This window comes from Cervus elaphus, chromosome 6, assembly GCF_910594005.1.
Source record: "Cervus elaphus chromosome 6, mCerEla1.1, whole genome shotgun sequence".
Classification (NCBI taxonomy): Eukaryota; Metazoa; Chordata; class Mammalia; order Artiodactyla; family Cervidae; genus Cervus; species Cervus elaphus.
In genome coordinates, this window is record NC_057820.1 from 26,943,036 (window position 1) to 26,967,955 (window position 24,920).

At 38.7% G+C, this 24,920-nt stretch overlaps 1 protein-coding gene across 1 annotated transcript in view; it reads right to left on the reverse strand.

Annotated features, from left to right (window-relative positions):
- The window catches only part of MTHFD2L (methylenetetrahydrofolate dehydrogenase (NADP+ dependent) 2 like), a 147,798-nt gene that overhangs the window by 117,208 nt on the left and 5,670 nt on the right, over nt 1–24,920 (reverse strand). The window contains exons 2-3 of the mRNA XM_043906475.1: nt 9,404–9,588; nt 8,665–8,787 (exon numbers count right to left, since the gene is read on the reverse strand). Of these exons, the coding sequence (XP_043762410.1) occupies nt 8,665–8,787; nt 9,404–9,588 (308 nt within the window). The remainder of the gene's footprint in view (nt 1–8,664; nt 8,788–9,403; nt 9,589–24,920) is intronic.

The following is a 24,920-nucleotide window of genomic DNA, read 5'->3' on the forward strand; positions in this document are numbered from 1 at the left end:
TTTTAAAGATATTTTCACTGAGCATAGATCTCATGATTGATAGTTATTTCTTTCTTTCAGTACTTTAAAGATTAAGATGTTCCATTGTCTTCTTGCTTACATTATTTATGAGAAGTCTGCTATTTCCTTCTTTTTGTTCCTCTGTATGTAATGTGACTTCCCATCCCCTTGCCACTTTCAACATTATTTTTATTTTTAATCACACTGGATTTGAAGAATTTCACTTTGGTGTTTCTGGTATAGTTGTCTTCCTATTTCATGGGCTGAAAGTTTGTTGAGCTTCTTAGATCTGTGTATATATAGTTTTTATCATATTTGTGTTTCTGTGTGTGTGTGTGCTTTAATCTGAAACTCCAATTCATTATGAAAGAATACCTATTTCTTATTCATGTAAGCCTCTGCCAAGAATCCCACCCTCTGAGACTTCCCTGGTGGTTCAGTGGTTAAGACTTCCAATGCAGGGGGTGCAAGTTCAATCCCTGTTTGAGGAGCTAAGATCCCACATGTCTTGTGACCAAAAAACCAAAACATAAAACAGAAGCAACACTGTAACAAATTCAATAAAGACTTTAAAAAAATGGCCCACATTAAAAAAAAAATCTTAAAAAAAAAAGAATCCCACTTCCTTTCTTCTCATAATTAGCAATCATCTATAACACCTAGATTTCATGATAACTGCAACAAAAATGGCTGTGGGTATGGGAGGCTACATAGCTTTTAGCTATCTCAGTCCAGAAGTGACTCAGAAAAGTCACTTATCCTCACAGTCCAGTAACCAAAATTCACATGCCCCCAATCTAATTGCTAGGAGAAGCTGGGAAATAAGGAAACATGTGGCTGTTTGGCATACTTGAAAAGCAGATCTAAAACAGGAATTGATAGAACTAAAGTAATTTCAGAAGGTGTAGGCTGAGAAAGGCTCTCTGAACCAGTGGAATTTAAGCTAAGATTTGAAAGTCAGAAAGTCAGCCCTGGTATGTTTGAAAGATAACCAATGTAGTTAAGAAGTCAGAGGCTAAAGCCTTATTCAAGAAATAAAATGTACATTATCCTAGCATGTCCTTTGTATAAGAAATACTATCGCTATAGGAAGCTTTCAAGGATATGGGGTATAAGAGCCTCACCAAATACTGATTGGTGACAGAAATTAATAAATACACTACTCAGATGTAAAAGAATATGCAGAAGGATGAAACTTCAATGACACACATAAACTAAAAACAGTAGCTGTGAAGCTATAGGGTTCATTTATTTCAGCAATAACATTCACTAATAGTCTACCATGAGGCAAGGTGGAATAATACTATTGACTGCAATTTCCCCTACTTTGGTGGAACTGATAACTAATAATCTAGTAGAAGAAACATATTACTAAAAAGCAATGAAATATTCTATGTGGAATTGTTTTTCCCCATAAAGAAAAGGAGAGAAAGCTACAACAAAGGTGATTTATAATATAGAAACTATTTAGAAATAAGCAGGAAAGAGCTCTACAAAAATGGAGAAGTTCAGAGTAATAAAAATTTCCCACTGTGGTCAAGAACATTAAAAATAGAGCAGTAAGTATTCTACATACATAAATTCCATAATCTCTCAAGAAAAACAACTATAGTAAGACCGTTTCTTTTTTTTTTCCTTCCAAATGAAGAATCAAGGTTTAGACAAATACACATATCTACATTCACTAATTAGGTCAACATCCACATTTATATGCCTACTAATTACTAGAAAAATTTATCTTTGTTAAATCTACACTGTGAATTCTAACTCTTCTTACTCACCCTCTCCATATTCAATCCTTTAATCCTGTATTTCATTCTAATTTCTCTATTTAATCCTTTTACATAAATTGGAAGATGTTAATCCTCAAAGGCATCAAACTAGATAACTGAAGGGAAATATTTGAAAAACTGTTTTAGAAAAAGATAAATAAGATAAAAAACTTTTCCCACTCTACTTATGATTTTCTAACCAGAAATAGTTGAGAAGTAGATTTCCTAGAAAGCAAGAAAATACAAGAAGGTGAGTAAGCATCTCCTTTGGTGCTTGACTTAATTCAGTTATAAGACTGTGATTATGACTGAAAGAATGCTATAACTGGGTATCTAATACTTCTCTGCTACTCATATGCTGTGACCTTAACAAGTTTCGTTTCCTTAACTAGAAACCATGGATCAAAAAAATGTACTTACTGGTTAAGGTTCTTGTGAACGTTAAATGATTTATGTATACAAGGCATTTACTAACAATGCCTGGCAATAATAAATGGCAAAAATTTGCCATTACTAATACTAGTAATAGTTGTTGTCATGGAACAATAGTTGTAAAATAACACATTAAAATTTAATTGAGTTATTGCTGTTTTCTGGGTTTCCCAGGTGGCTCAGTAGTAAAGAATCTGCCTGGCAATGCAGGATATGCAAAAGATGCAGGTTTGATCCCTGGGTCGGGAAGATCTCCTGGAGTAGGAAATGGCAACCAACTCCAGTATGCTCACCTGGAAAATTCCATGGGCAGAGGAGCCTGGCAGGCTATAGTCCATGGGGCCACAAAGAGTCAGACACAACTGACTCAGGACATACACTCACTGTTTTCTAGACTTATATCTGAATTGTTTTTGTTGTTCAGTCACTCAGTTGGGTTTGACTCTTTGCGACCCCACAGACTGCAGCACACCAGGCTTTCTTGTCCTTCACTATCTCTCGAAGTTTGCTCAAATTCATGTCCACTGAGTCAGTGATGCCATTCAACTGTCTCATCCTCTGTCACCTCCTTCTTATGCCTTCAATCTTTCCCAGCATCAGGGTCTTTTCCAATGAGTCAGCTCTTCACATCAGGCAGCCAAAGTATTGGAGCTTCAGCTTTAGCATCAGTCTTTCCAATGAATATTCAGGGTTGATTTCTTTGAGGATTGGCTGGTTTGATCTCCTTGCTGTCCAAGAGATGCTCAAGAGTCTTTTCCAGCACCACAGTTCGAAAGCATCAATTCTTCGGCGCTCAGCCTTCTTTATGGCCAATTCTCACATCCCTACATGACCACTGGAAAAAGCTTTGACTATACGGGCCTTTGTCAGTAAAGTGATATCCCTGCTTTTTAATACATTGTCTAGGTTTGTCACAGCTTTTCTTCCCAGGAGCAAGCATCTTTTATTTCATGACTGTAGTCACCATCCGCAGTGATTTTGGAGCACAGAAAATAAAATTCTGTCACTGTTTCCACCTTTTCCCCTTCTGTTTGCCATGAAGCGATGGGACTGGATGCCATGACCTTAATTTTTTGAATGTTGAATTTTAAGACAGCTTTTTCACTCTCCTCTTCCAACCTAATCAAGAGGTTCTTGAGTTTCTATTCACTTTCTGCCATTAGCATGGTAGTATTTGCTTATCTGAGGTTATTGATATATCTCCTGGAAATCTTGATTCCAGCTTGTGATTCATTCAACCAAGCAGTTTGCATGATGTACTCTGCATATAAATTAAAAAACTAGAGTGAAAATATACAGCCTTGTCATACTCCTTTCCCAATTTTGAACCAATCAGTTGTTCCATGTCTGGTCCTAACTGCTGCTCCTCGACCCACACACAGGTTTCTCAGGCGACAAGTTGGTCTGGTATTCCCATCTCTTTAAGAATTTTCCAGTTTGTTGTGCTCCACATAATCAAGGGCTTTAGCATAGTCAGTAAAGTAGAAGTAGATGTTTTTTTGGAACTCCCTTCCTTTCTCCATGTCCAACAGTATTTAAGGTGAGAGCTAAAACCATTTTGGAGAGTCACTCAGTTTTCCTGAGTCTCTCCCAAGTACACAAGTTACTAAACTTTTGTTTGTTTTTCTCTTGTTAATCTATCTCAGGTCAACTTAATTCCTAGACCAGAGAGAAGAACCAAGAAGGGAAAATGTCATCCTACCTGAAAACTTACATCACAAGATTGATGAATTAATTTAAATACTTTATGTTATAACACATTGTTTAAGGTAACTGCATTGTGTTATGGTTTCCTGGGCTTGCCTTGTGGCTCAGCTGGTAAAGAATCAGCCTGCAATGCAGGAGACCTGGGTTGGATCCCTGGGTTGGGAAGATCCCCTGGAGAAGGGAACAGCTACCCACTCCAATATTCTTGCCTGGAGAATTCCAGCTTATTCTGGTAAGCAACAAATTTTATGTACCAGTATAATGTACTTTAAGTCAATAAGTAATATAGCTTAGTCTTCTCACCTGCAAAATGAAGAAGACAATGCCTACCCATAAGGCTGTTTTGAGGATTAAATAAAATCATCCCTATAAAAGAATAGTTGCCACACAGTAAGCACACGTTACTCACGAGCTAACACTGACAAGTTGGTGAGGGTGGTAACATAGTGGTAAAGGCATGAGGGACCTGCCAGCCTGGGTTCACATCCCAGCACAATTGCCAGCTCTGTGACCTTAGAGGAAGTTACATAACTACTCTGTACTTCAAATTCATCATTAGTGAAATGTACATAATAATAGCTCCCCATCTGCATTGGGAAATTGTGAGGATCCAGTGAATCAGTAAACGCAAAGAGTATAAGACATAATAAATGCTTAATTTTAATCAGTGTTATTTTGTATGCTATTGGCTCTTCAGCTAGGTAGAAGACTGCCCTTTCTCAGAGCATCCAGATAAGTGTTATCACCATATCCCTTTGGCTCTTGCTTCTCAGTTTCTTTTTTTTTAATTAATTAATTTATTTTAATTGGAGGCTAATTACTTTACAATATTGTAGTGGTTTTTGCCATACATTGACATGAATTAGCCATGGGTGTACATGTGTCCCCCATCCTGAACCCCCCTCCAACCTCTCTCCTCATCCCATTCTTCAGGGTCATCCCAGTGCACGGGCTTTGAGTGCCCCATTTCATGCATCGAACTTGGACTGGTGATCTATTTCACATATGGTAATATACATGTTTCAATGCTATTCTCTCAAACCATTCCACTCTCACCTTCTCCCATAGAGTCCACAAGTGTGACCTTTATATCTGTGTCTCTTTTGCTGTCTTGCATATAGGGTCATCGTTAACCACCTTTCTAAATTCCACTTATATGCATTAATATACTGTATTGGTGTTTTTCTTTCTGTCTTACTTCACTCTGTATAATAGGCTGCAGTTTAATCCACCTCATTAGAACTGCTTTAAATGTGTTCTTTTTAATAGCAATATTTAATAGTAATATTCCATTGTGTATATGTACCACAGTTTTCTTATCCATTCATCTGCCGATGGACGTCTAGGTTGCTTCCATACCCTGGCTACTGTAAACAGTGCTGCGATGAACAGTGGGGCACACGTGTCTTTCAATTCTGGTTTTCTGGGTGTGTATGCCCAGCAGTGGGTCATATGGGAGTTCTATTTCCAGTTTTTAAAGGAATCTCTACACTGTATCTTCTCCATAGTGGCTGTACTAGTTTGCATTCCCACCAACAGTGTAAGAGGGTTCCCTTTTCTCTGCACCCTCTCCAGCATTTATTGTTTGTAGACTTTTTGATAGCAGCCATTCTGACCAGCATGAGATGGTACCTCAGTGTGGTTTTGATTTCCATTTTTCTGATAATGAGTGATGTTGAGCATCTTTTCATGTGTTCGTTAGCCATCTGTATGTCTTCTTTGGAGAAATGTCTGTTTAGTTCTTTGGCCCATTTTTTGATTGGGTCATTTATTTTTCTGGTATTGAGCTGCATGAGCTGCTTGTATATTTCTAAAATGAACACAGGACTCAAGCAATTTATTTTAGTACAAGCAGATCACCATTGCCATCTAGTGGCAAATTGCTAGCAAACTCAATAAGGAGGAATATTGCCCATAAAAGGGGTACATTTTCTACAGATGTGAATTTAATTCTTTAAGACAAACTAGATATTTGGAAAACTGTGATATGTTTTCTATAGCAATTTGAATTGGATACAAATATAAGTGGGGGAAATTTAAAAACTGAAAACCACAGAAACATTGCTTGGCAAATACAGCATTACCAAAAAAACAAAAAGATTTTTATTTTGCATGAGCCAAACAATTGGGTTTAAACTCAATGCCAAAAATATTTTGGACAGACTTGTGATGTTCATATATCCCTGATATTTTCTAGGGCCTAATCTTCTATGATATCAAATGAGTGTGCTATATGTGTTGAATTCCTTTTGTAGTTATAAAAGTATGGGATAAATCACTATGCTAATTTTAGCATGATGAATCTATACTATTATCTGTCAGAAGCATTTTTCTTAAGGGCAAACCTTAATAACTTCTAAGATTCGTTCCAACTTTTTGATATTTTAAATGCAGCAATATAAGAGGAAAAGAATTATAAATGTGAATTTGGAGTGTAATTTAAACAGCACAAATGTTATAACATATACTAGGATATTAAGTTATATTATTAGATAAGTTAAAATATTAGTACCATACAAAGAACACAGACAATTGCATCATTCAGCTTTACTTTCTGCAAGTCAAAACTTATAAAAGAATTAAAAACTGCACAAAACTACTATAATCTATAATATTTAGGCTACTCCTTGCTTTGCTCATTGAAATATGCATGAACTTCAGAGCTATAATTTAGTCAAATGACACCTGTCTTCCAACAACACAGTTCAAATGTTAGTTATCAAGGCGTCTTAACTGTGAGTAATTATATAAGAGCTGCCAACTCTCAGACAGTAAAGAAACTGCCTGCAAAGCAGGAGACCCAGGTTCAAACCCTGGGTCGGAAAGATTCCCTGGAGAAGGCAATGGCAACCCACTCCAGTATGATGGGTTTCTTAGGTGGCACTAGTGATAAAGAACCCGTCTGCCAAAGCAGGAAACATTAAGAGATGCAGATTTGATCCCTGGGTTAGGAGGATCCTCTGGAGGAGGGAATGACAACCCACTCCAGTATTCTTGCCTGGAGGGTCCTGTGGACAGGGGAGCTTGGAGGGCTACAGTCCACAGGACTGAAAAGAGTCAGACAGGACTGAAGTGACTGCACGCTGACTCTTTGGTCCAAATATCACCATGTGAGTAACAGATGAGCTTAGTAATCAGTGACTAACATGTCAGTCTTTTCAAAGTCTGTCAGTGCTTGGTCACTGTACATCTGTTACTCAATTCAAACATAGATAGCAAATTATATTGCCTCCTTGGGTTTCAGGGATAAATTCACTGACATTTCCAAAAAGTATATAATCAAAAGAGGGAATTAGCCCATAAAGATGAAAGTTCAACAAAGAAATAAATGTGATGATGCTGGAAGTGAAAATTGGATGTGAATAGAAGATCTGAAGACGGCAACAGTAAAGCAAAGATAGAAGAGACCTAGGCTAGCAAGAAGGCAAGGGCCATGAATGTAAAAGACAAGGTAAAGTCGCTTCAATAGGATTCTAATGGACTGTAAATGGGTTGGTTGTACAAGAAACAGGAAAAGACCCTAGAATGCTGATACCATGTCCTTTGGAGTGATGCAGCTATGAAGCCAAAGGAACTTAGTCATCACAAATGGATCAAAATAAATGAGGAACAAAAAGGATGACAACGCCCAGAGGAAGTGACACCAGAATCAAACCTCACACTAAAGAAACTCTCAGAGATATTTCAAGACTTTGAAAGGACAAAGGACAAAATGGAAGTTAATCCAAACTTAAAAAGAATTTGACAATTCAATTCACCAAGGCATAGAAAAAATGCTTGCTCCATATAAGTTATATGATGAGAAGAAGGCAAGTAACTGTTCAAACTCCTCTTGATAAGATTTTGACAATGAAATAAACTACTTTAATGCTCGATGTTTCCAATGTTTTAAATTACAGTGTACTGGATAAATATTAGTTTCACTATTTTTTTCATCTCCTTCAGTTCAGTTCAGTTACTCAGCCATGTCCAACTCTTTGTGACCCCATGGACTGCAGCACGCCAGGCTTCCCTGTCCATCACCAATTCCCGGAGTTTACTCAAATTCATCTCCTTTGAGTTGGTGATGCCATCCAACCATCTCATCCTCTGTCGTCCGCTTCTCCTCCCGCCCTCAATCTTTCCCAGCATCAGGGTCTTTTCCACTGAAGTCAGATCTTCACATCAGGTGGCCAAAGTAATGGAGTTTCAGTTTCAACATCAGTCCTTCCAATGAACACTCAGAACTGACTTCATTTAGGATGGACTGGTTGGATCTCCTTGCAATCCAAGGGACTCTCAAGAGTCTTCTCCAACACCACAGTTCAAAAGCATCAATTCTTTGTCACTCAGCTTTTCTTTATAGTCCAACTCTCACATCCATACATGACTACTGGAAAAACCATAGCTTTCATCTCCTTACACATTTATAAACCATGGTAAGAGAGTTATTAATGTTTTGAGAAAACATTTTAAAGGTCACAGAACAATTGTTATTTTCCTATTGATTTGTTAAGATCCTTTGCCCAATTTCAACTTAGTCATTTTCATGGTCTTGCACTATTGTGCAAAACAAGAACTGCATGTATTATTGCCAAAGCCTAAAGTTTTCTTTCACAGTCACTATAAACTGTGAAATTGCCACCTTGAATGTGACTATAATAGCTAGTCCCATTCTAAACCTACTTTATAAATGACTTGTGGTGTCATGACGTAATGTTGAAAGATGTCCTTGCCCCTAACCGAATTAGACACACAGAAGAGCATTGTATACCTGGCAGTGGCAACTGAACTAATATACCACTGACTCTTGGGTCCGCGTTCAAGTGATCAGTTATATCCAACAGTTCTTCCTGAGAAACATCCTTAGGTTTTAGAATGATCTCACTACAGATACCTGAAAGAAAAACAAGAACAGAAAGTCACTTGACTAACAAAGATGTGTTTTTTCATTAATGGTGTCTTACACGGTGTTTGATTGGTTCCCTTTGTTCTTGTCCCACTGAAAGAAAAGGCCCTTCTACAAAAGTGATGTTCAAAGCACCATCAGGAGGGAATTTTAAATGGTACAGATCTTTTCTTATGATTCACATGCATTCTTTGGCCCAGTATTCTATGCGACAAATTGCACTTATTTGTGATGAGCTACTGTTAATGGATTTGAGGAGAGTAAAAATACCAGTACCACCACTACCACCACCACCATGAACTAGGCAGGTTAATGTGATTTAAAGAAAAAAAAAAAAGCCCTTAAAATGTAACAAGTTGCTCTCATGTTTTCCAATAGGACAAGAAATCACACCAAGTTGATTTAAAGCAATTTGAAGAAAAAAAAAGAGTAAGAAATGAATGTGAATGTTGGGAACTAAATAATCAACAGAATGGCAATAAATAATAATAACACATGTTATTCAAATAGCATTTAGTCGACAGCTATCATTCATAATTATCACACTTTGAAGTAAAACCAGGAAACGTTATCTAGTAACAAGTACAGCTAAAATGCTCCCCACCTACAGCAGCAGCGGCTTTGATCTTCCTCCTGACATACGTGTGGCTTGCTGGGTTATCACCCACTAATATGATACTGAGGTGAGGCCTTCTGTTCCCAAGGGAAACCCAAGAGTCCACGCCATGCTGGATTTCTTTCTGGATTTGTTTGGCCATTTCAGTTCCTGAGATAATAATTGCATCATATCTGTGGAAAACAAAGAAACAAACAAAAAATATACTACTAATAAGGCAGTAAGGACTATCCAGCCACATCAATTTAAAGTATGAGAGTGAACAAAACATCTATGATCCCCTAAGCAAGCAACCAAACTTTGATTTGTTTCAGATATATTTGACACTCATTCTTAAGGTTCAGAAATGCATGCATAACTTTTTAAAAGTAGTCAAAAAATGGGCCAAAGAACTAAACAGACATTTCTCCAAAGAAGACATACAGATGGCTAACAAACACATGAAAAGATGCTCAACATCACTCATTATCAGAGAAATGCAAATCAAAACCACAATGAGGTACCATTACACGCCAGTCAGGATGGCTGCTATCCAAAAGTCTACAAGCAATAAATGCTGGAGAGGGTGTGGAGAAAAGGGAACCCTCTTACACTGTTGGTGGGAATGCAAACTAGTACAGCCGCTATGGAAAACAGTGTGGAGATTTCTTAAAAAACTGGAAATAGAACTGCCATATGACCCAGCAATCCCACTTCTGGGCATTCACACTGAGGAAACCAGATCTGAAAGAGACACGTGTACCCCAATGTTCATCGCAGCACTGTTTATAATAGCCAGGACATGGAAGCAACCTAGATGCCCATCAGCAGATGAATGGATAAGGAAGCTGTGGTACATATACACCATGGAATATTACTCAGCCATTAAAAATAATTCATTTGAACCAGTCCTAATGAGATGGATGAAACTGGAGCCCCTTATACAGAGTGAAGTAAGCCAGAAAGATAAAGAACATTACAGCATACTAACACATATATATGGAATTTAGAAAGGTGGTAACGATAACCCTATATGCAAAACAGAAAAAGAGACACAGAAATACAGAACAGACTTTTGAACTCTGTGGGAGAATGTGAGGGTGGGATATTTCGAAAGAACAGCATGTATACTATCTATGGTGAAACAGATCACCAGCCCAGGTGGGATGCATGAGACAAGTGCTCCGGCCTGGTGCACTGGGAGGACCCAGAGGAATCGGGTGGAGAGGGAGGTGGGAGGGGGGATCGGGATGGGGAATACGTGTAAATCCATGGCTGATTCATATCAATGTATGACAAAACCCACTGAAATGTTGTGAAGTGATTGGCCTCCAACTAATAAAAAATAAAAAAATAAAAAAACAAACAAACAAACAAAAAATAAAATAAAATAAAATGAAAGTAGTCCAACTCTGCTTTTCAGTTCTGCATTATGATCTGTCTACAGTATACATTTCTTCATCACTTTCACATATATGCTTTTTAATGATCAAATCACATACTCAAGACCTAGAATACTGGTTCTATTAAAAGCTCTGCCTTTTATTTTTTTTTCCAGAAGAGACAGATCAGCACAGTTGAGTTAAAACTGGCCCCTATCTTCAAAGCCCCAGACATGTTGTATATACCTGGCCACATAGCCTTTTGACCCAAAGGCAAAGTCAGTTCACTCTTAATAGTACATCCAGTACAAAATCCTGCAGTCATGAGCTCTATACTACACAGCTGCTCTCATTTACTGCAAGAAAAATTGTATCCCACAGCTCTAGGACTCCGCGACAGCAGCTGCCCGTACTGCCATGCTCGTCACCGATGGGGATCAGGCCAGGAAGCAAATGGCTGTCTCCCCTTCTCCCCACCCCACCACCCCCACCACCCTGATCACACCAAGGCATTATTTCTAACAAAAAAAACGACACAAAACATTACTTCATGGCAGTTTATAAGTGCTTAAGAAGGTAAAACATGCTATACTTTGATAGATGACATAAATTTATCTCTGGAAAGGCACAAAAATGAATGCATTATGGGAAGGCTTTACTGCTCTCCATGATCTCAAATTTAAAAGTGGTGAATTAATATTGCTTCTACTACATGCAGGAGACATAAGAGAAGCGGGTTCAAACCCTGGGTCAGGAAGATCTCCTGGAGGAGGGCATGGCAATCCACTCCAGTGGAGAATCCCACGGACAGAGGAGCCTGATGGGATACGGTCCCTAGGGTCACAAGGAGTCGGACACAACTGAAGCTACTTAGCATGCATGCATGCACTACTGCATGTTTAGTTTTTAAAGTTATCAGGTAAAATAAAAGATAGTTCCATCTGGTGCCCCCGTCCTTTCACTATTGAAAGGTCTGGTGAAAGCATGATCTATAGTGCATGAATATTATACAAAACACTAAATGCAGGTCAATGAATAATATGCAGGAGAAGAAACGGAGGAAAGAGAAACCTTCACCAACTTAATTTTCTCAATCACCTGTACAACTTTTATGTTCTAATGAGAGCAGGCATCATGAATAGCAGCCAGCACAAACAAAATGAAAATGTGTCACCCCTTCCAAATAAGTCAGCTTCCCTTTCTGACAGGTTGGTGTACACACATGTAGAACCAGATCAAGAATACTATTTCAACCTGGCATCAGTGGTCCACAGGGCTCATCCAGGTTCATGCAATTTTGATGTCAACAATGTTCTGCTAAGAAGTAATCCTGAAATATAGTCTATGTATACATACATCAAAATTGCCTGGGAAGCTTACTGAACTTGCAATTTCTGGATGCCCCCTCCACCAGCACCACACCCATGATTCAGGACACCTGGGGAAGAAGAGACAGCCTGGCAATCTGCACATCTAACAGGCTCCCACAAGTATTCTTATGCATGTTTGAAAACCACTTCTTCAGTTCAACACAAAAGTGTATTTTAATAATCATGTGTCTGCTAAGTCACTTCAATCGTGTCCGACTCTTTGCAACCCTATGGAGCCCTCCAGGCCCCTCTGTCCATGTGATTCTCCCGGCAAGAATACAGGAGAGGGTTGCCATGTCCTCCTCCAGGGGATCTTCCTGACCCAGGGATCTTATATCTCCTGCATTGGCAGGTGGGTTCTTAACCACTAGCACCAAGTTCTTCACCTGGAAAGCCCCAATAATAAACATAAGCATGGGTAAACAAGTAACTGGTTTTGGTATCAGGGTGAAACTGCCCTCATAGAATGAGTTAGGAAGTATCCATCCCTCTTCACATTTCCAGAAGAGTTTGTGCAGAATCGGTTTTATTTCTCCCTTAAATGTTTGGTGGAATTCACTTGTGAAGCTCTCTGGCCCTGGGCTTTCTTTGTGGTAAGATTTAAGACTACAAATTTAAATTATTTAATACAAAGGGCTCTTTAGGTTATCTATCATTTCTTGAGTGACCTTTTGTAGTTTGTATCTTTGTACATTCTAATAATTGGTATGAATACATAATTATTAGACTAAATAAAGATAAAATACATTCACTTTTGAGTTCAATTTTATTCTTCAGGATTAAGAAACAAACTTTTTTCACTATTTACTTTGAATTCCTGATGCTCATTTGTTATTGATTCATTTAAGTGGACTTTTAATACTAAGGGCCTTCCCAGGTAGCACAATGGTAAAGAATCTGCCTGATAATGCAGGAAACGCAAGAGATGTGGATTTGATCTCTGGGTTGAGAAGATCCCCTGGAAAAGGAAACAGCAACCCAGTCCAGTATTCTTGCCTGGAAAATTCCATGGGCAGAGGAACCTGGTGTGCTACAGTCCATGGGATTGCAAAGAGTCAGATATGACTGAGCACACACATACACACACACACATACACACACATTAATACTGAGAGAACAAGGACCTCCTATATTAACACGTACTAAGGGCCTGCAGATATGGCAAACAATTTCAGCATGATTTGTTTATAAGAGGTAGCAAAAAATATAATAAAATAAATAAATAATAAAATAAGTAGTAAAAACTTTCCAAAAATTAAGTTGTGTCAACAATATTCAGATAGGCAAAATACTCTACTTTAGAGGCGAGTTTATCTGCTAACATAACACTTCTTTAAAGTGACTTCAGATGTAAAGAACACACATTTATATTTTAAAATATAAAACCATCTGTTACATTTTAACAGCATATGACTAGCAATGCAGCTGCTTACATGTTTTATTAGCCAATTCTCTATTAAATACAGTGATTTATACATAGATTATTGTGAAACTGGCAACACTGGACATAATTCAGGATAATTACGGCCTAGAAACTACAAAACTGTGTAACCTTGAGGATGTCAGATATGATAATGGCATAAACTGATTCCTGACTTCTAAAAAGACAATCTATTTGCAGATTAAACTTGATTGCACCTTTTCTGTTGGAGGCTGAGGTGACAGGGCTTATTTTACATGATAGCACTGATGTGCTAAATTGGCTTCCTAATTACAGCTGACATGGCATAGCCTGGTCTAGCTGGTGTTTATGGGTAAACACCCATTTGATTGCCACCCAATTATAAAGAGGAACTTAGAGCATTTTCAGCCACAGCTGGTCCATCCCACCGATTTCCCCAGTCACTGGAGAGGCTAAGCAAGTCTGGTTCTGTTGGAGACACACTTTAGGGATAAATGAAGCAACGCCAAATTAGTGGAGGGCCAATGCAAGATGTCTGCATCACTCTACCTGCTACAAGTACTGGTAAACACACACAGTAAGAGCTCACATAGACCTTAGTGAATAAAGAAATGAGATTTTTTTCAACATGCATATTGTTGAAAAATGTTAAATATCAGCAACAACTCAAATGTTCAGCCACGGAAGCACACAGCTCCTAAGAATTCACCTTCAGATCTCGATCCCTGCCAGTCCATTCTCCACACTGCAGTCAGAGAAATTTTCCATGGAAAATTTTCCATGGAAACACGCCAGCTCCCTGCACTATATACCCATTTTTTAAATTAACTTAATAAATAAATATGGAAAACTGCTTCGAGGCACCAGGAATACAAATAATAGTGCACAAAACAAATTACTCACTTCCACAGAAACTAAATTTGTAGTTGAAAAAGACATAAGCAAAGTTTTAAAGCAAATATTTAATGTATTATGTGTGAGAAATAGAAAGAAAAGGCATATGCAGAGGCCAGAGTTACCATTTTCCATAAGAAGGTTAAAGTGTCACTTCTCTGATTAATAGGGTAACACCTGAGTATAAATAAAGAAGTGAAGGCATAAGTTTTGTGGTTACCTGGAGAAAAGAATTTAGGCTACGGGAAGTACACAGCGAGTACAAAGGACTTTAAGCTGGAGCAAGCCTGGTATGTTTGAGGAATAGCAACGAGCCAGTGGCTGCAGTGGAAAGAACAAATGGGTCAGAACAGGATGTAAAGTCAGAGGAGTGTGACCTCAGAGCACATCGTACTCCAGGCCTTTGGAAAGACACTGGCTTTTACTGTGAGAAAGCAAGCATCTGAAGATTTGAGGAGTGCCATGACCTGATTTTCATTCTTCAGTGATAACTGGTTAAAATGTGGAGACTCTATAGGAGGAAGCAGGGAGGTGAGGAGAGCAGTGAAGAGACTAGTGTGGAATCTCAGACAAGAGATGATGGTGGCTTGGACATGGTGGGTGGAGCAGGCAGTCCAGGTGCTGAGAGTAGACTGATTCTGAATCTATTTTGAGGGTGGAGCCCCTGCGATTTACTGAGATAGAGTATAGGGTGTAAAGAAAACAGAACAAGTCAAACATGGCTTTCTTCAGCTTCATGGTGCTGATCAAGTCCCACAATACACACAGCTGAATTTCAATTTATCACTTGTGCTAGTTTCTCATTTCTGGGCCTTCACATACACTATTCCTTTGACCTAAAACACTCTTCATCCTCCTTCTTACTTCTCTAACATCCCTGCCAAATCTGCTCCTCATTCATTCCCACACAGTCCTCAAGTCTCAGCTTGGAAGGCAATCTGGGAAATGTCCTCTGATACTTTCAACCTAGGGATCTGCCTCTGTTAAGAGTGCCCACAGCACCCAGCTCTTACCCTCAGGTAGAGTCTAAAGTCCTTATTAAAATTATTGTCTCCCTCACAACACTCTAAGCTGTGTAGGACAGGAAGCTTATATTTACCATGATATCCTTAATACTTAAGAGTATTTTTCACACTGCATTTACCAAATATTTGTGGGATTATCAAAGCTGTTTATTGTACTACAGTTTGCTGGGGTTAACGTGTAGCCACTGAAAATAACTATAAAAACAACAACACGTTAAAATGTTTGCATAAAATTAAGTGAAGAAATTAAATGAAAAACTATAGGTACATAATAAAATGGTGAGATAGGTAGTATTCTGGATATTTATCTATCTTAAAATGGTATCAAAACAGATCCTGAATTAAATTAAAAGTGAGTAAATGCAAAATATGTATGAAACATATGAAAAGAAAAAAATAGTAAAATTAACAACCTTAGTACCCAGTTTAAGAAAAATACTATCATCATCATTGAAATTGTATGCATTGAAACCCTCCCCTATCAAAACCTTATCTTCTCCTAGAGAGTTAAACACAATCCTGAAATTGGAGTTTATAATTCCATTTCTTTCCTTTATCATTTAAACTAATGTTTGTATCTCTAAACATTAGAAATATAATCATATACATTATATGCCATATAATGTAACATAATAACATATAGCATATATACTATAATGTACATCAATATATGAGCTACATTATATATCTCACATTTATATATGATATAAATATAAAACATAATATCTCTCTAAGGTTTACACCCAGGAATGGGATTGCTATAGGACACATTTATATGTGTTCAGTTTATGTCACCTTATTTTCAAAGTGGTTGCACTAGTTCATACATCCACCAGTAGTGTCTAAGAATTTCTACTTCCTTGAGATTGCCAAGTTTTTACATAACACATTAGTTTAATGGCATTTTGCTGTAGTTTAAATATGTGTTTCCCTAATTACTAGAGGTTGAATTTCTTATAGGTTTATTAGCCATCTGGAGTTCCTCTTTTACTGGATGCCTGTTCATCTCTACTGACCATTTTTCTAATGGATTATTAGCTGTGCCTAATCCGTAGCAGCTGTTTATACATTCTGAACACTAATCTCATAACAGTGAGGAATGGAGTGTTTCCTGCCATATCAGTAAACAAGGATGTCACAGTCATCAGGGATTCCAGCCCTCCAGGGCACTCAGGAGGGAGGAGAAGACCTGTGCATTCTGGCAGCCATCAGACTGCAATGCAGCCACTCTCTATGGTGAGCACCAAGGAACGAGGATGTGAAGACTCACGGGAGGCTGGCCCCAGAGAGTTGAGCTGCATTTGAAAGGAGTGATTTCAGTGAACCCAGATTCTTGCATCTTCCCATACACAAGAAAAGTGCTAAATTCCTTAACTTGAGATATCTGGTTTCCTTTAATTCAAAAAAATACTTTTGATGTTCAGACTACTTGTTCTTTGTTTCAAACTTCTATATAACCAGACTCCTATCTCCACCTCCTTGGAGCAGTTCTCTCAGGGACACTTAAGATGCTGCCTCCTGGGATTAAGTACTAAAAATTTCTGCCAAATAAAACATAACTCTCAACTTTTAGGATATGTCTGTTTTTTAAGTCTACATCAGTAACATCTGTGTATCAAGTATCACCAGTATATGGTTTGACTTTTCATTTATTTTACAGTTACTTTTGATGGAAAGTTTGTAATTCTAACGTGAAAACCATCTTTGCCTCTAGAGCTTGCACTTCTTGTCTTTTAAGAAAACCTTCATCATCTCTGACAAAATGTGTTTTACAGAACACAACAGGACTCACAGTTGATGAGACAGATTGGCTAAGGAATTGCCAGGAACTTTCTGAGACGCTATAGGCTAGATCTAAAAATCTTACTGGGCTTAACTAAAACCTCTAAAAAGTGGTTCTGCCAAGCTTCAGTTAAGAACCACTGATTTACACCCCCATCATTCTCATAGTAAAAATCCCCATTCTAGTATTCCTGATAGGTGGTCAACTACCTTTGTAACCAAGCAGAACCCCATGAGGCCTTCCCAGGACAGGCTTTCCCCCATATCTTTTGCATTAGCTCCTCTCTGAAGTACCTATATAATAATATTTGAACCACATTTCCTGAGCTGTTTTGCAGATGTAAAAAAACCTCCCTCATGCTAACAAATGAAAGATGTTAACTATTTGACAATGATGAACACATAGTCCCAGGCCACCAAGAACATAAGGACCGATCATGCTAACCCCTGGGATACCACCCTCCTACCTCATCACCAGCCAATCAGAAAATTGTGCATGAGCTGATCACAGACCCTGAGACACTCCACCTCCCTCACTTGGCTTTTAAAAGTGATCTGCTGAAACTCTTTGGGGAACTTGCTGCTTTTTAGGGCATGAACCACCCATCTCCTTGCATTGTCTTGCTATAAACCTTTCTCTGCTCCCAAATCCTATGTTACAGTTAGTTTGACATCATTATGCATCAGGCATGTGAACTTGCATTAATACTTTCAATATAAAGAAACCTATGAAGCACGTGTATATGCTTGAAACTGGTCATGGGGCATGTATCAATAAGTATGCAAACAAGCATACAATCTACCAACTAGGGCTCTTTGCGACCCCGTAGACTGTAGCCTGCCAAGAGTAAGAATATTGGAGTGGGTTGCCATTTCCTCCTCCAGGAAATCTTCCTGATCCAGGGATGGAACCCATATCTCCTCTATTTCCTGCATTTCAGGCAGATTCTTTAGCTGCTGAGCCATGGAGAAAGCCCAAAAGTATAAATTGATAACAAATTAACAAATATTGTACACACAAGCTCAGTTATTATAACTAAATTACAAAGCTATTGTGAAGAAGTTTGTATTGAATACAAAAAATTATTTCATCACAGCAGAATGTACTCTCTTCACTGCCTATATGATTTTAAAAACAAGTGTTTAAAAATATATTTTGTAAAGGAGCCAATCTACTGGAAATTATTAACATATTCAAAAAAATAGGCCAGACGAGGGCGGAAGGAGGACTTCAGATTTGAAACATCTAGTGAACTGCAAATACTGAAACCAAAGCTTACAATAGAAACGTATCACTTCCCTCCAAAAGGAGGTACTGAGCTAATTAAACAATGATTCCTCAAGCATTATACAAGCAATTTTTAAATTCTATTGCTGAGGGTTGAATTTTGTCCCCAAAAAGATATGTTCAAACCCTAATCCCTGGAACCCATGGCTGTGATCGTATATGTAAATAAGGAATCTGCAGATATAACTAAGATACAGGATGAAGTCACACTGGAGTTCAGTGACCATAAATACGACTTTTGTCCTTATAAAAAGACAGAGAAAACTCCACATGAAGACAGAGGCAAGATGGCCACATGGCTACAGACACAAAGTTGGAGTCATAGAGCCCTAAGCCAAAGAAAACCAAGGATTGCCAGCAACGACAGGTTAAGAGAATGTGGTTCTGTGGGTTCTCTTGATTTCAGACTCCTGGCCTCTATAAGTGTGAGGACAAGTTGCTTCTGTTTTAAACTGATGGGGTTCAGGGCAGGATGCCCCAAAATGTGACACTCTAACATGGAGATTATTCCCAGCTGAAGACAACCAAGGCCCAAAAGATTTGGGACGAAAGCTTTGAACTTCTCCCAAATGCCTAAGAGAACTTTAAGAACTGGAATTCCAGTTCCAAGAAGGAGCTGTCACCACAGATAACCATACTAAAGTATGAACTAGGTGTGGTGGGCAGGGAGGAACCTAGCAAGGCCAGTTTGATCAAAGTTCCCTCTGCGTCCCTCTGTCTCTAGATGGCCCGGCAAACATTTGTTCACCAAACATTAACTCTTTTCATCTTCCTGTGAATTATCTTACTTCTCTTCAAAGTCCTAGACACTTATCTTCTTCTCCTTAGTCCAGAATAATATATATACCTCATCTTGCCTGCCTTCGGAATTCTTCATGTTTATGTAAATTCCTCATATATAGTTTAAAAATTTGATTTTTTTTTCTGGTTAATCTGCCTTCTCTCATTTCAACGGTCAGCTGAAAGAATTGAGAGGAAAAAGAGGAGAGTATCCCCTCCTCTACAAATCCATCTAGTTTGTGGTACTTTGTTTATGGCAGCCTTACTAAACAAATACATCTTTAATCCCAATTTAAAGTATCTCAATTTAAAGGGATGTAGCCAAAGTAAAAACAACACCCAGTTGTGGATGTGACTGGTGTTAGAAGCAAGGTCCAATTCTGTAAAGAGAAATATTGCATAGAAATCTGGAATGTTAGGTCCACGAATCAAGGCAAACTGGAAGTGGTCAAACAGGAGATGGCAAGAGTGAACATCGACATTCTAGGAATCAGTGAACTAAGATGGACTGGAATGGGTGAATTTAACTCAGATGACCATTATACCTACTACTGGGGGCAGGAATCCCTTAGAAGAAATGGAGCAGCCATCATAGTCAACAAGAGTCTGAAATGCAATACTTGGATGCAATCTCAAAAAAGACAGTATGATCTCTGTTCGTGTCCAAGGCAAACCATTCAATATCACAGTAATCCAAACCTATGCCCTGACCAGTAATACTGAAGAAGCTGAAGTTGAACAGTTCTATGAAGACCTACAAGACCTTTTAGAACTAACACCCAAAAAAGATGTACTTTTCATTATAGGGGACTGGAATTCAAAAGTAGGAAGTCAAGAAACACCTGGAGTAACAGGCAAATTTGGCCTTGGAGTACAGAATGAAGCAGAGCAAAGGATAATAGAGTTTTGCCAAGAGAATGCACTGGTCATAGCAAACACCCTTTCCAACAACACGAGAAGTCTCTACACATTGACATCACAAGATGGTCAACACCAAAATCAGATTGATTATATTCTTTGCAGCCAAAGATGGAGAAGCTCTATACAGTCAGCAAAAACAAGACCGGGAGTTGACTGTGGCTCAGATCGTGAACTCCTTATTGCTAAATTCAGACTTAAATTGAAGAAAGTGGGGAAAACCACTAGACCATTCAGGTATGACCTAAATCAAATCCCTCATGATTATACAAGGGAGTGAGAAACAGATTTAAGGGACTAGATCTGATAGACAGAGTACCTGATGAACTATGGATGGAGGTTCGTGACATTGTACAGGAGACAGGGATCAAGACCATCCCCATGGAAAAGAAATGCAAAAAAGCAAAATGGTTGTCTGAGGAGGCCTTACAAGTAGCTGTGAAAAGAAGAGAAGCGAAAAGCAAAAGAGAAAAGGAAAGATATACTCATTTGAATGCAGAGTTCCAAAGAATAGCTAGGAGAGATAAGAAAGCCTTCCTCAGTAATCAATGCAAGGAAATAGAGGAAAACAATAGAACAGGAAAGATTAGAGATCTCTTCAAGAAAATTAGAGATACCAAAGGAACATTTCATGCAATGATGGGCACAATAAAGGACAGAAATGGTATGGACCTAACAGAAGCAGAAGATATGAAGAAGAGGTGGCAAGAATACACAGAAGAACTATACAAAAGAGATCTTCACGACCCAGATAATCATGATGGTGTGATCACTCCACTAGAGTCAGACATCCTGGAATGTGAAGTCAAGTGGGCCTTAGGAAGCATCACTACAAACAAAGCTAGTGGAGGTGATGGAATTCCAGCTGAACTATTTCAAATTCTAAAAGATGATGCTATGAAAGTGCTGTACTCAATATGCTAGCATATTTGGAAAACTCAGCAGTGGCCACAGGACTGGAAAGGGTCAGTTTTCATTCCAATCCCAAAGAAAGGCAATGCCAAAGAAGGCTCAAACTACTGCACAACTGCACTCATCTCACAAGCTAGTGAAGTAATGCTCAAAATTTTCCAAGCCAGGCTTCAGCAGTACGTGAATCATGAACTTCCAGGTGTTCAAGCTGGTTTTAGAAAAGGCAGAGGAACCAGAGATCAAATTTCCAACATTTGTTGGATCATTCAAAAAGCAAGAGAGTTCCAGAAAAGCATCTATTTCTGCTTTATTGATATGATATGCCAAAGCCTTTGACTGTGTGGATCACAATAAACTGTGGAAAATTCTGAAAGAGATGGGAATACCAGACCACCTGATCTGTCTCTTAAGAAACCTGTATGCAGGTCAGGAAGCAACAGTTAGAACTGGACATGGAACAACAGACTGGTTCCAAATAGGAAAAGGAGTATGTCAAGGCTGTATACTGTCACCCTGCTTATTTAACTTATATGCAGAGTACATTATGAGAAATGCTGGGCTGGATGAAGCACAAGCTGGAATCAAGATTGCTGGGAGAAATATCAATAACCTCAGATATACAGATGACACCACCCTTATGGCAGAAAGCGAAGAAGAGCTAAAGAGCCTCTTGATGAACATGAAAGAGGAGAGCGAAAAAGCTGGCTTAAAGCTCAACATTCAGAAAACTAAGATCATGGCATCTGGTCCCATCACTTCATGGCAAATAGGTGGGGAAACAGTGGAACAGTGGCTGACTTTATTTTTGGGGGCTCCAAAATCACTGCAGATGGTGACTGCAGCCATGAAATTAAAAGATACTCTTTGGGAGTAAAGTTATGACTAACCTGGACAGCATATTAAAAAGCAGAGACATTACTTTGTCAACAAAAGTCCATGTAGTCAAGGCTATGGTTTTTCCAGTAGTCATGTATGGATGTGAGTTGGACTACAAAGAAAGCTGAGCACCAAAGAAGTGATGCTTTTGAACTGTGGTGTTGGAGAAGACTCTTGAGAGTCCCTTGGACTGCAAGGAGATCCAACCAGTCCATCCTAAAGGAAATCAGTCCTGGGAGTTCATTGGAAGGACTGATGTTGAAGCTGAAACTCCAGTATTTGGGCCACCTGATACGAAGAGCTGACTCATTTGAAAAGACCCTGATGTTGGGAAAGATTGAAGGCAGGAGGAGAAGGAGACGACAGAGAATGAGATGATTGAATGGCATCACCAACTCAACTGACATGAGTTTGCGTAAACTCCGGGAGTTGGTGATGGACATGGAGACCTGGAGTGTTGCGGTTCATGGGGTTGCAAAGAGTCAGCCACAACTGAGTGACTGAACTGAACTGAATTTGTGGGAAGAACTTTTGATGAATCTCCTGTTTTTCACTGAGTAACTGTCAGTGAAGAGTTACGACAAAACTTGGCCTCCTTGAGGAGTGAATGGCAAACCATTCCAGTATTCTTGCCACAAGAACCCCACGAACAGTATGAAAAGACAAAGAATGTGACATCAGATGATGAGCCCCGCAGGTCAGAAGGTGTTCAATATGCTACTAGGGTAGAGCAGAGGACAATTACTAGTAGCTCCAGAAATAATGAAGCAGCTGGGCCAAAGCCAAAATGATGTTCAGTTGTGGATGTGTCTGGTGGTGAAAGTAAAGTCTGAGGCTAAAGGACAATACTGCATAGGAACGAGGACTGTGAGGTCCATGAATCAAGGTAAATTGGGTGTGGTCAACCAGGAGATGGCAAGAGTAAACATCAACATCTTAGGAATCAGTGAACTAAAATGAATGAAAATAGGCAAATTTAACTGAGATGACCATCTACTACTGTGGGCAAGAATCCCTTAGAAGAAATGGAGTAGCCCTCATTTAACAAGAATCTGAAATGCAGTATTGGAGTGTGATCATACTTTTTTAACTCTTAAAAATGTGGTTTCATCAAAAAATTATACAGTGAGAAAGCCATTAATACAAATCAAAAGTGAAGTCAATTCGACCCTTAGATATCTTTCATACAATGCACCCTGTCATTACTTGCTCAGGTGACATCTCCTGCAAAGGCAGGAACTTTGCAAGTCACCCCCAAAGAAGGCAAGACAAGGAGCTCTCCTTTTCAGCAGTTTTTTCTCCCCCTGTTGCTGAGCTAGCACTGAAATCCCTTCATTAGGAAAGAATATGTCACAATGGAGTGGCCAGGGAGGAGAGTTAGCAGTCAGGCAGCACAACACACTACAAATTACTCAACCAAACCAGAAGTCCTGAGAGGCAGCCCTGTTCACCCTTAAAAGCTGGCCAAGTTACTTTACTGCTTTCAAAGGCATGCAATTTCCTCATGTATATAATGGGAATATTCTCTGTTGACCTTATATAAGCAGCTTTGACTAAGAGTTGATTGGCTCATTTGTAAAAATGGCTTTCCTAGTTTCTGTTAAGTAATAGATGGAGAAATGTTCAGAGAACCAGAAGTGATATGGGACTGAAAAGCCCTCAGGGCTTCCCCGGTGGCTCAGTGGTAAAGAATCCACCCGCTAATGCAAGAGATGTGGCTTCTATCCCTGGATCGGGAAGATCCCCTGCAGGAGGAATTGGCAACCCACTTCAATATTTTTGCCTGGGAAATCCCATGGACAGAGGAGCCTGGTGGGCTACAGTCCATCGGGTCACAAAGAGTCAGACACAACTTAGCAACTAAACACCAACAAAAAGTCATCAACATTTAGTGTTGTTTCTGTGAGCTTGTCCACTTACCTATTCACTTTCCAGAAAACATACTACAACCATCCTAATATATGGTTCCTAGTACTAAATTAAGTGTTTAATTAGCTAAAACAAAGTAACAAACAGGAGGGGAAAAAAATCACCTCTTTTCTTGTGTATCAAAATACTCATTCACAAAATAGTAAAACAAAGCCCACTCACAAACAACAGTGTATTTAATTTGTATACCTGACATCTTGCTTCTGCATCTATAATCTCATTTTCAACCACAACTTTAATTAGAACTGTAATAAACTGTTTTACGATCTATAAAGATGAAAAAGCCTAATACAGTCATTAGCAATTAAAGTATCTCTGCAGGTCCTAGGGCAAAATTTGAAGATTCTGGGGTTCAAATTAACAATAGTAACAAAACAAACTCAAGGGAACCAGGGCAAAATTACCTATGGAATAAAACCAATCACCAACTAGTACAAGGGAGCCTTTCAAAGCAAGTGAATTTTTTTTAAGTAAATTAATATTTAAAAATGTTAAGTTTATGGTTTTTTAAAAAAACATTTCATTTCACATCTCAAATGCTATCTTACACTATGAAGTCAAGAAATTATACTTTCATAACTCAATAAAAAGTAAAGCAAATTCTTTCCATTATGTACGATTCTTTCATTCAATTTTGTAACTTAACACTTTCAGAACTCTAACCTGTAACTTAAAACATCAGTAACAACCTAAACCCCCGGAGAAGGAAATGGCAAACCACTCCAGTATTCTGGCCTGGAGAATCCCATGGACAGATGAGCCTGGGGGGCTACAGTCCATGGGGTTGCAAAAGAGTCAGACATGACTTAGTGACTCAACAACAACCTAAACATCCATAATTTCTGCAGAAAAAAATCTTATATGCTAAGCTTTGTACCAGGAGAACACTTGGGCAGATTGTTAAATCCCATGTACATCTTCTCAGAACAATTTTTTTAAATGTTTAACATAAAATACACAGGTTTACA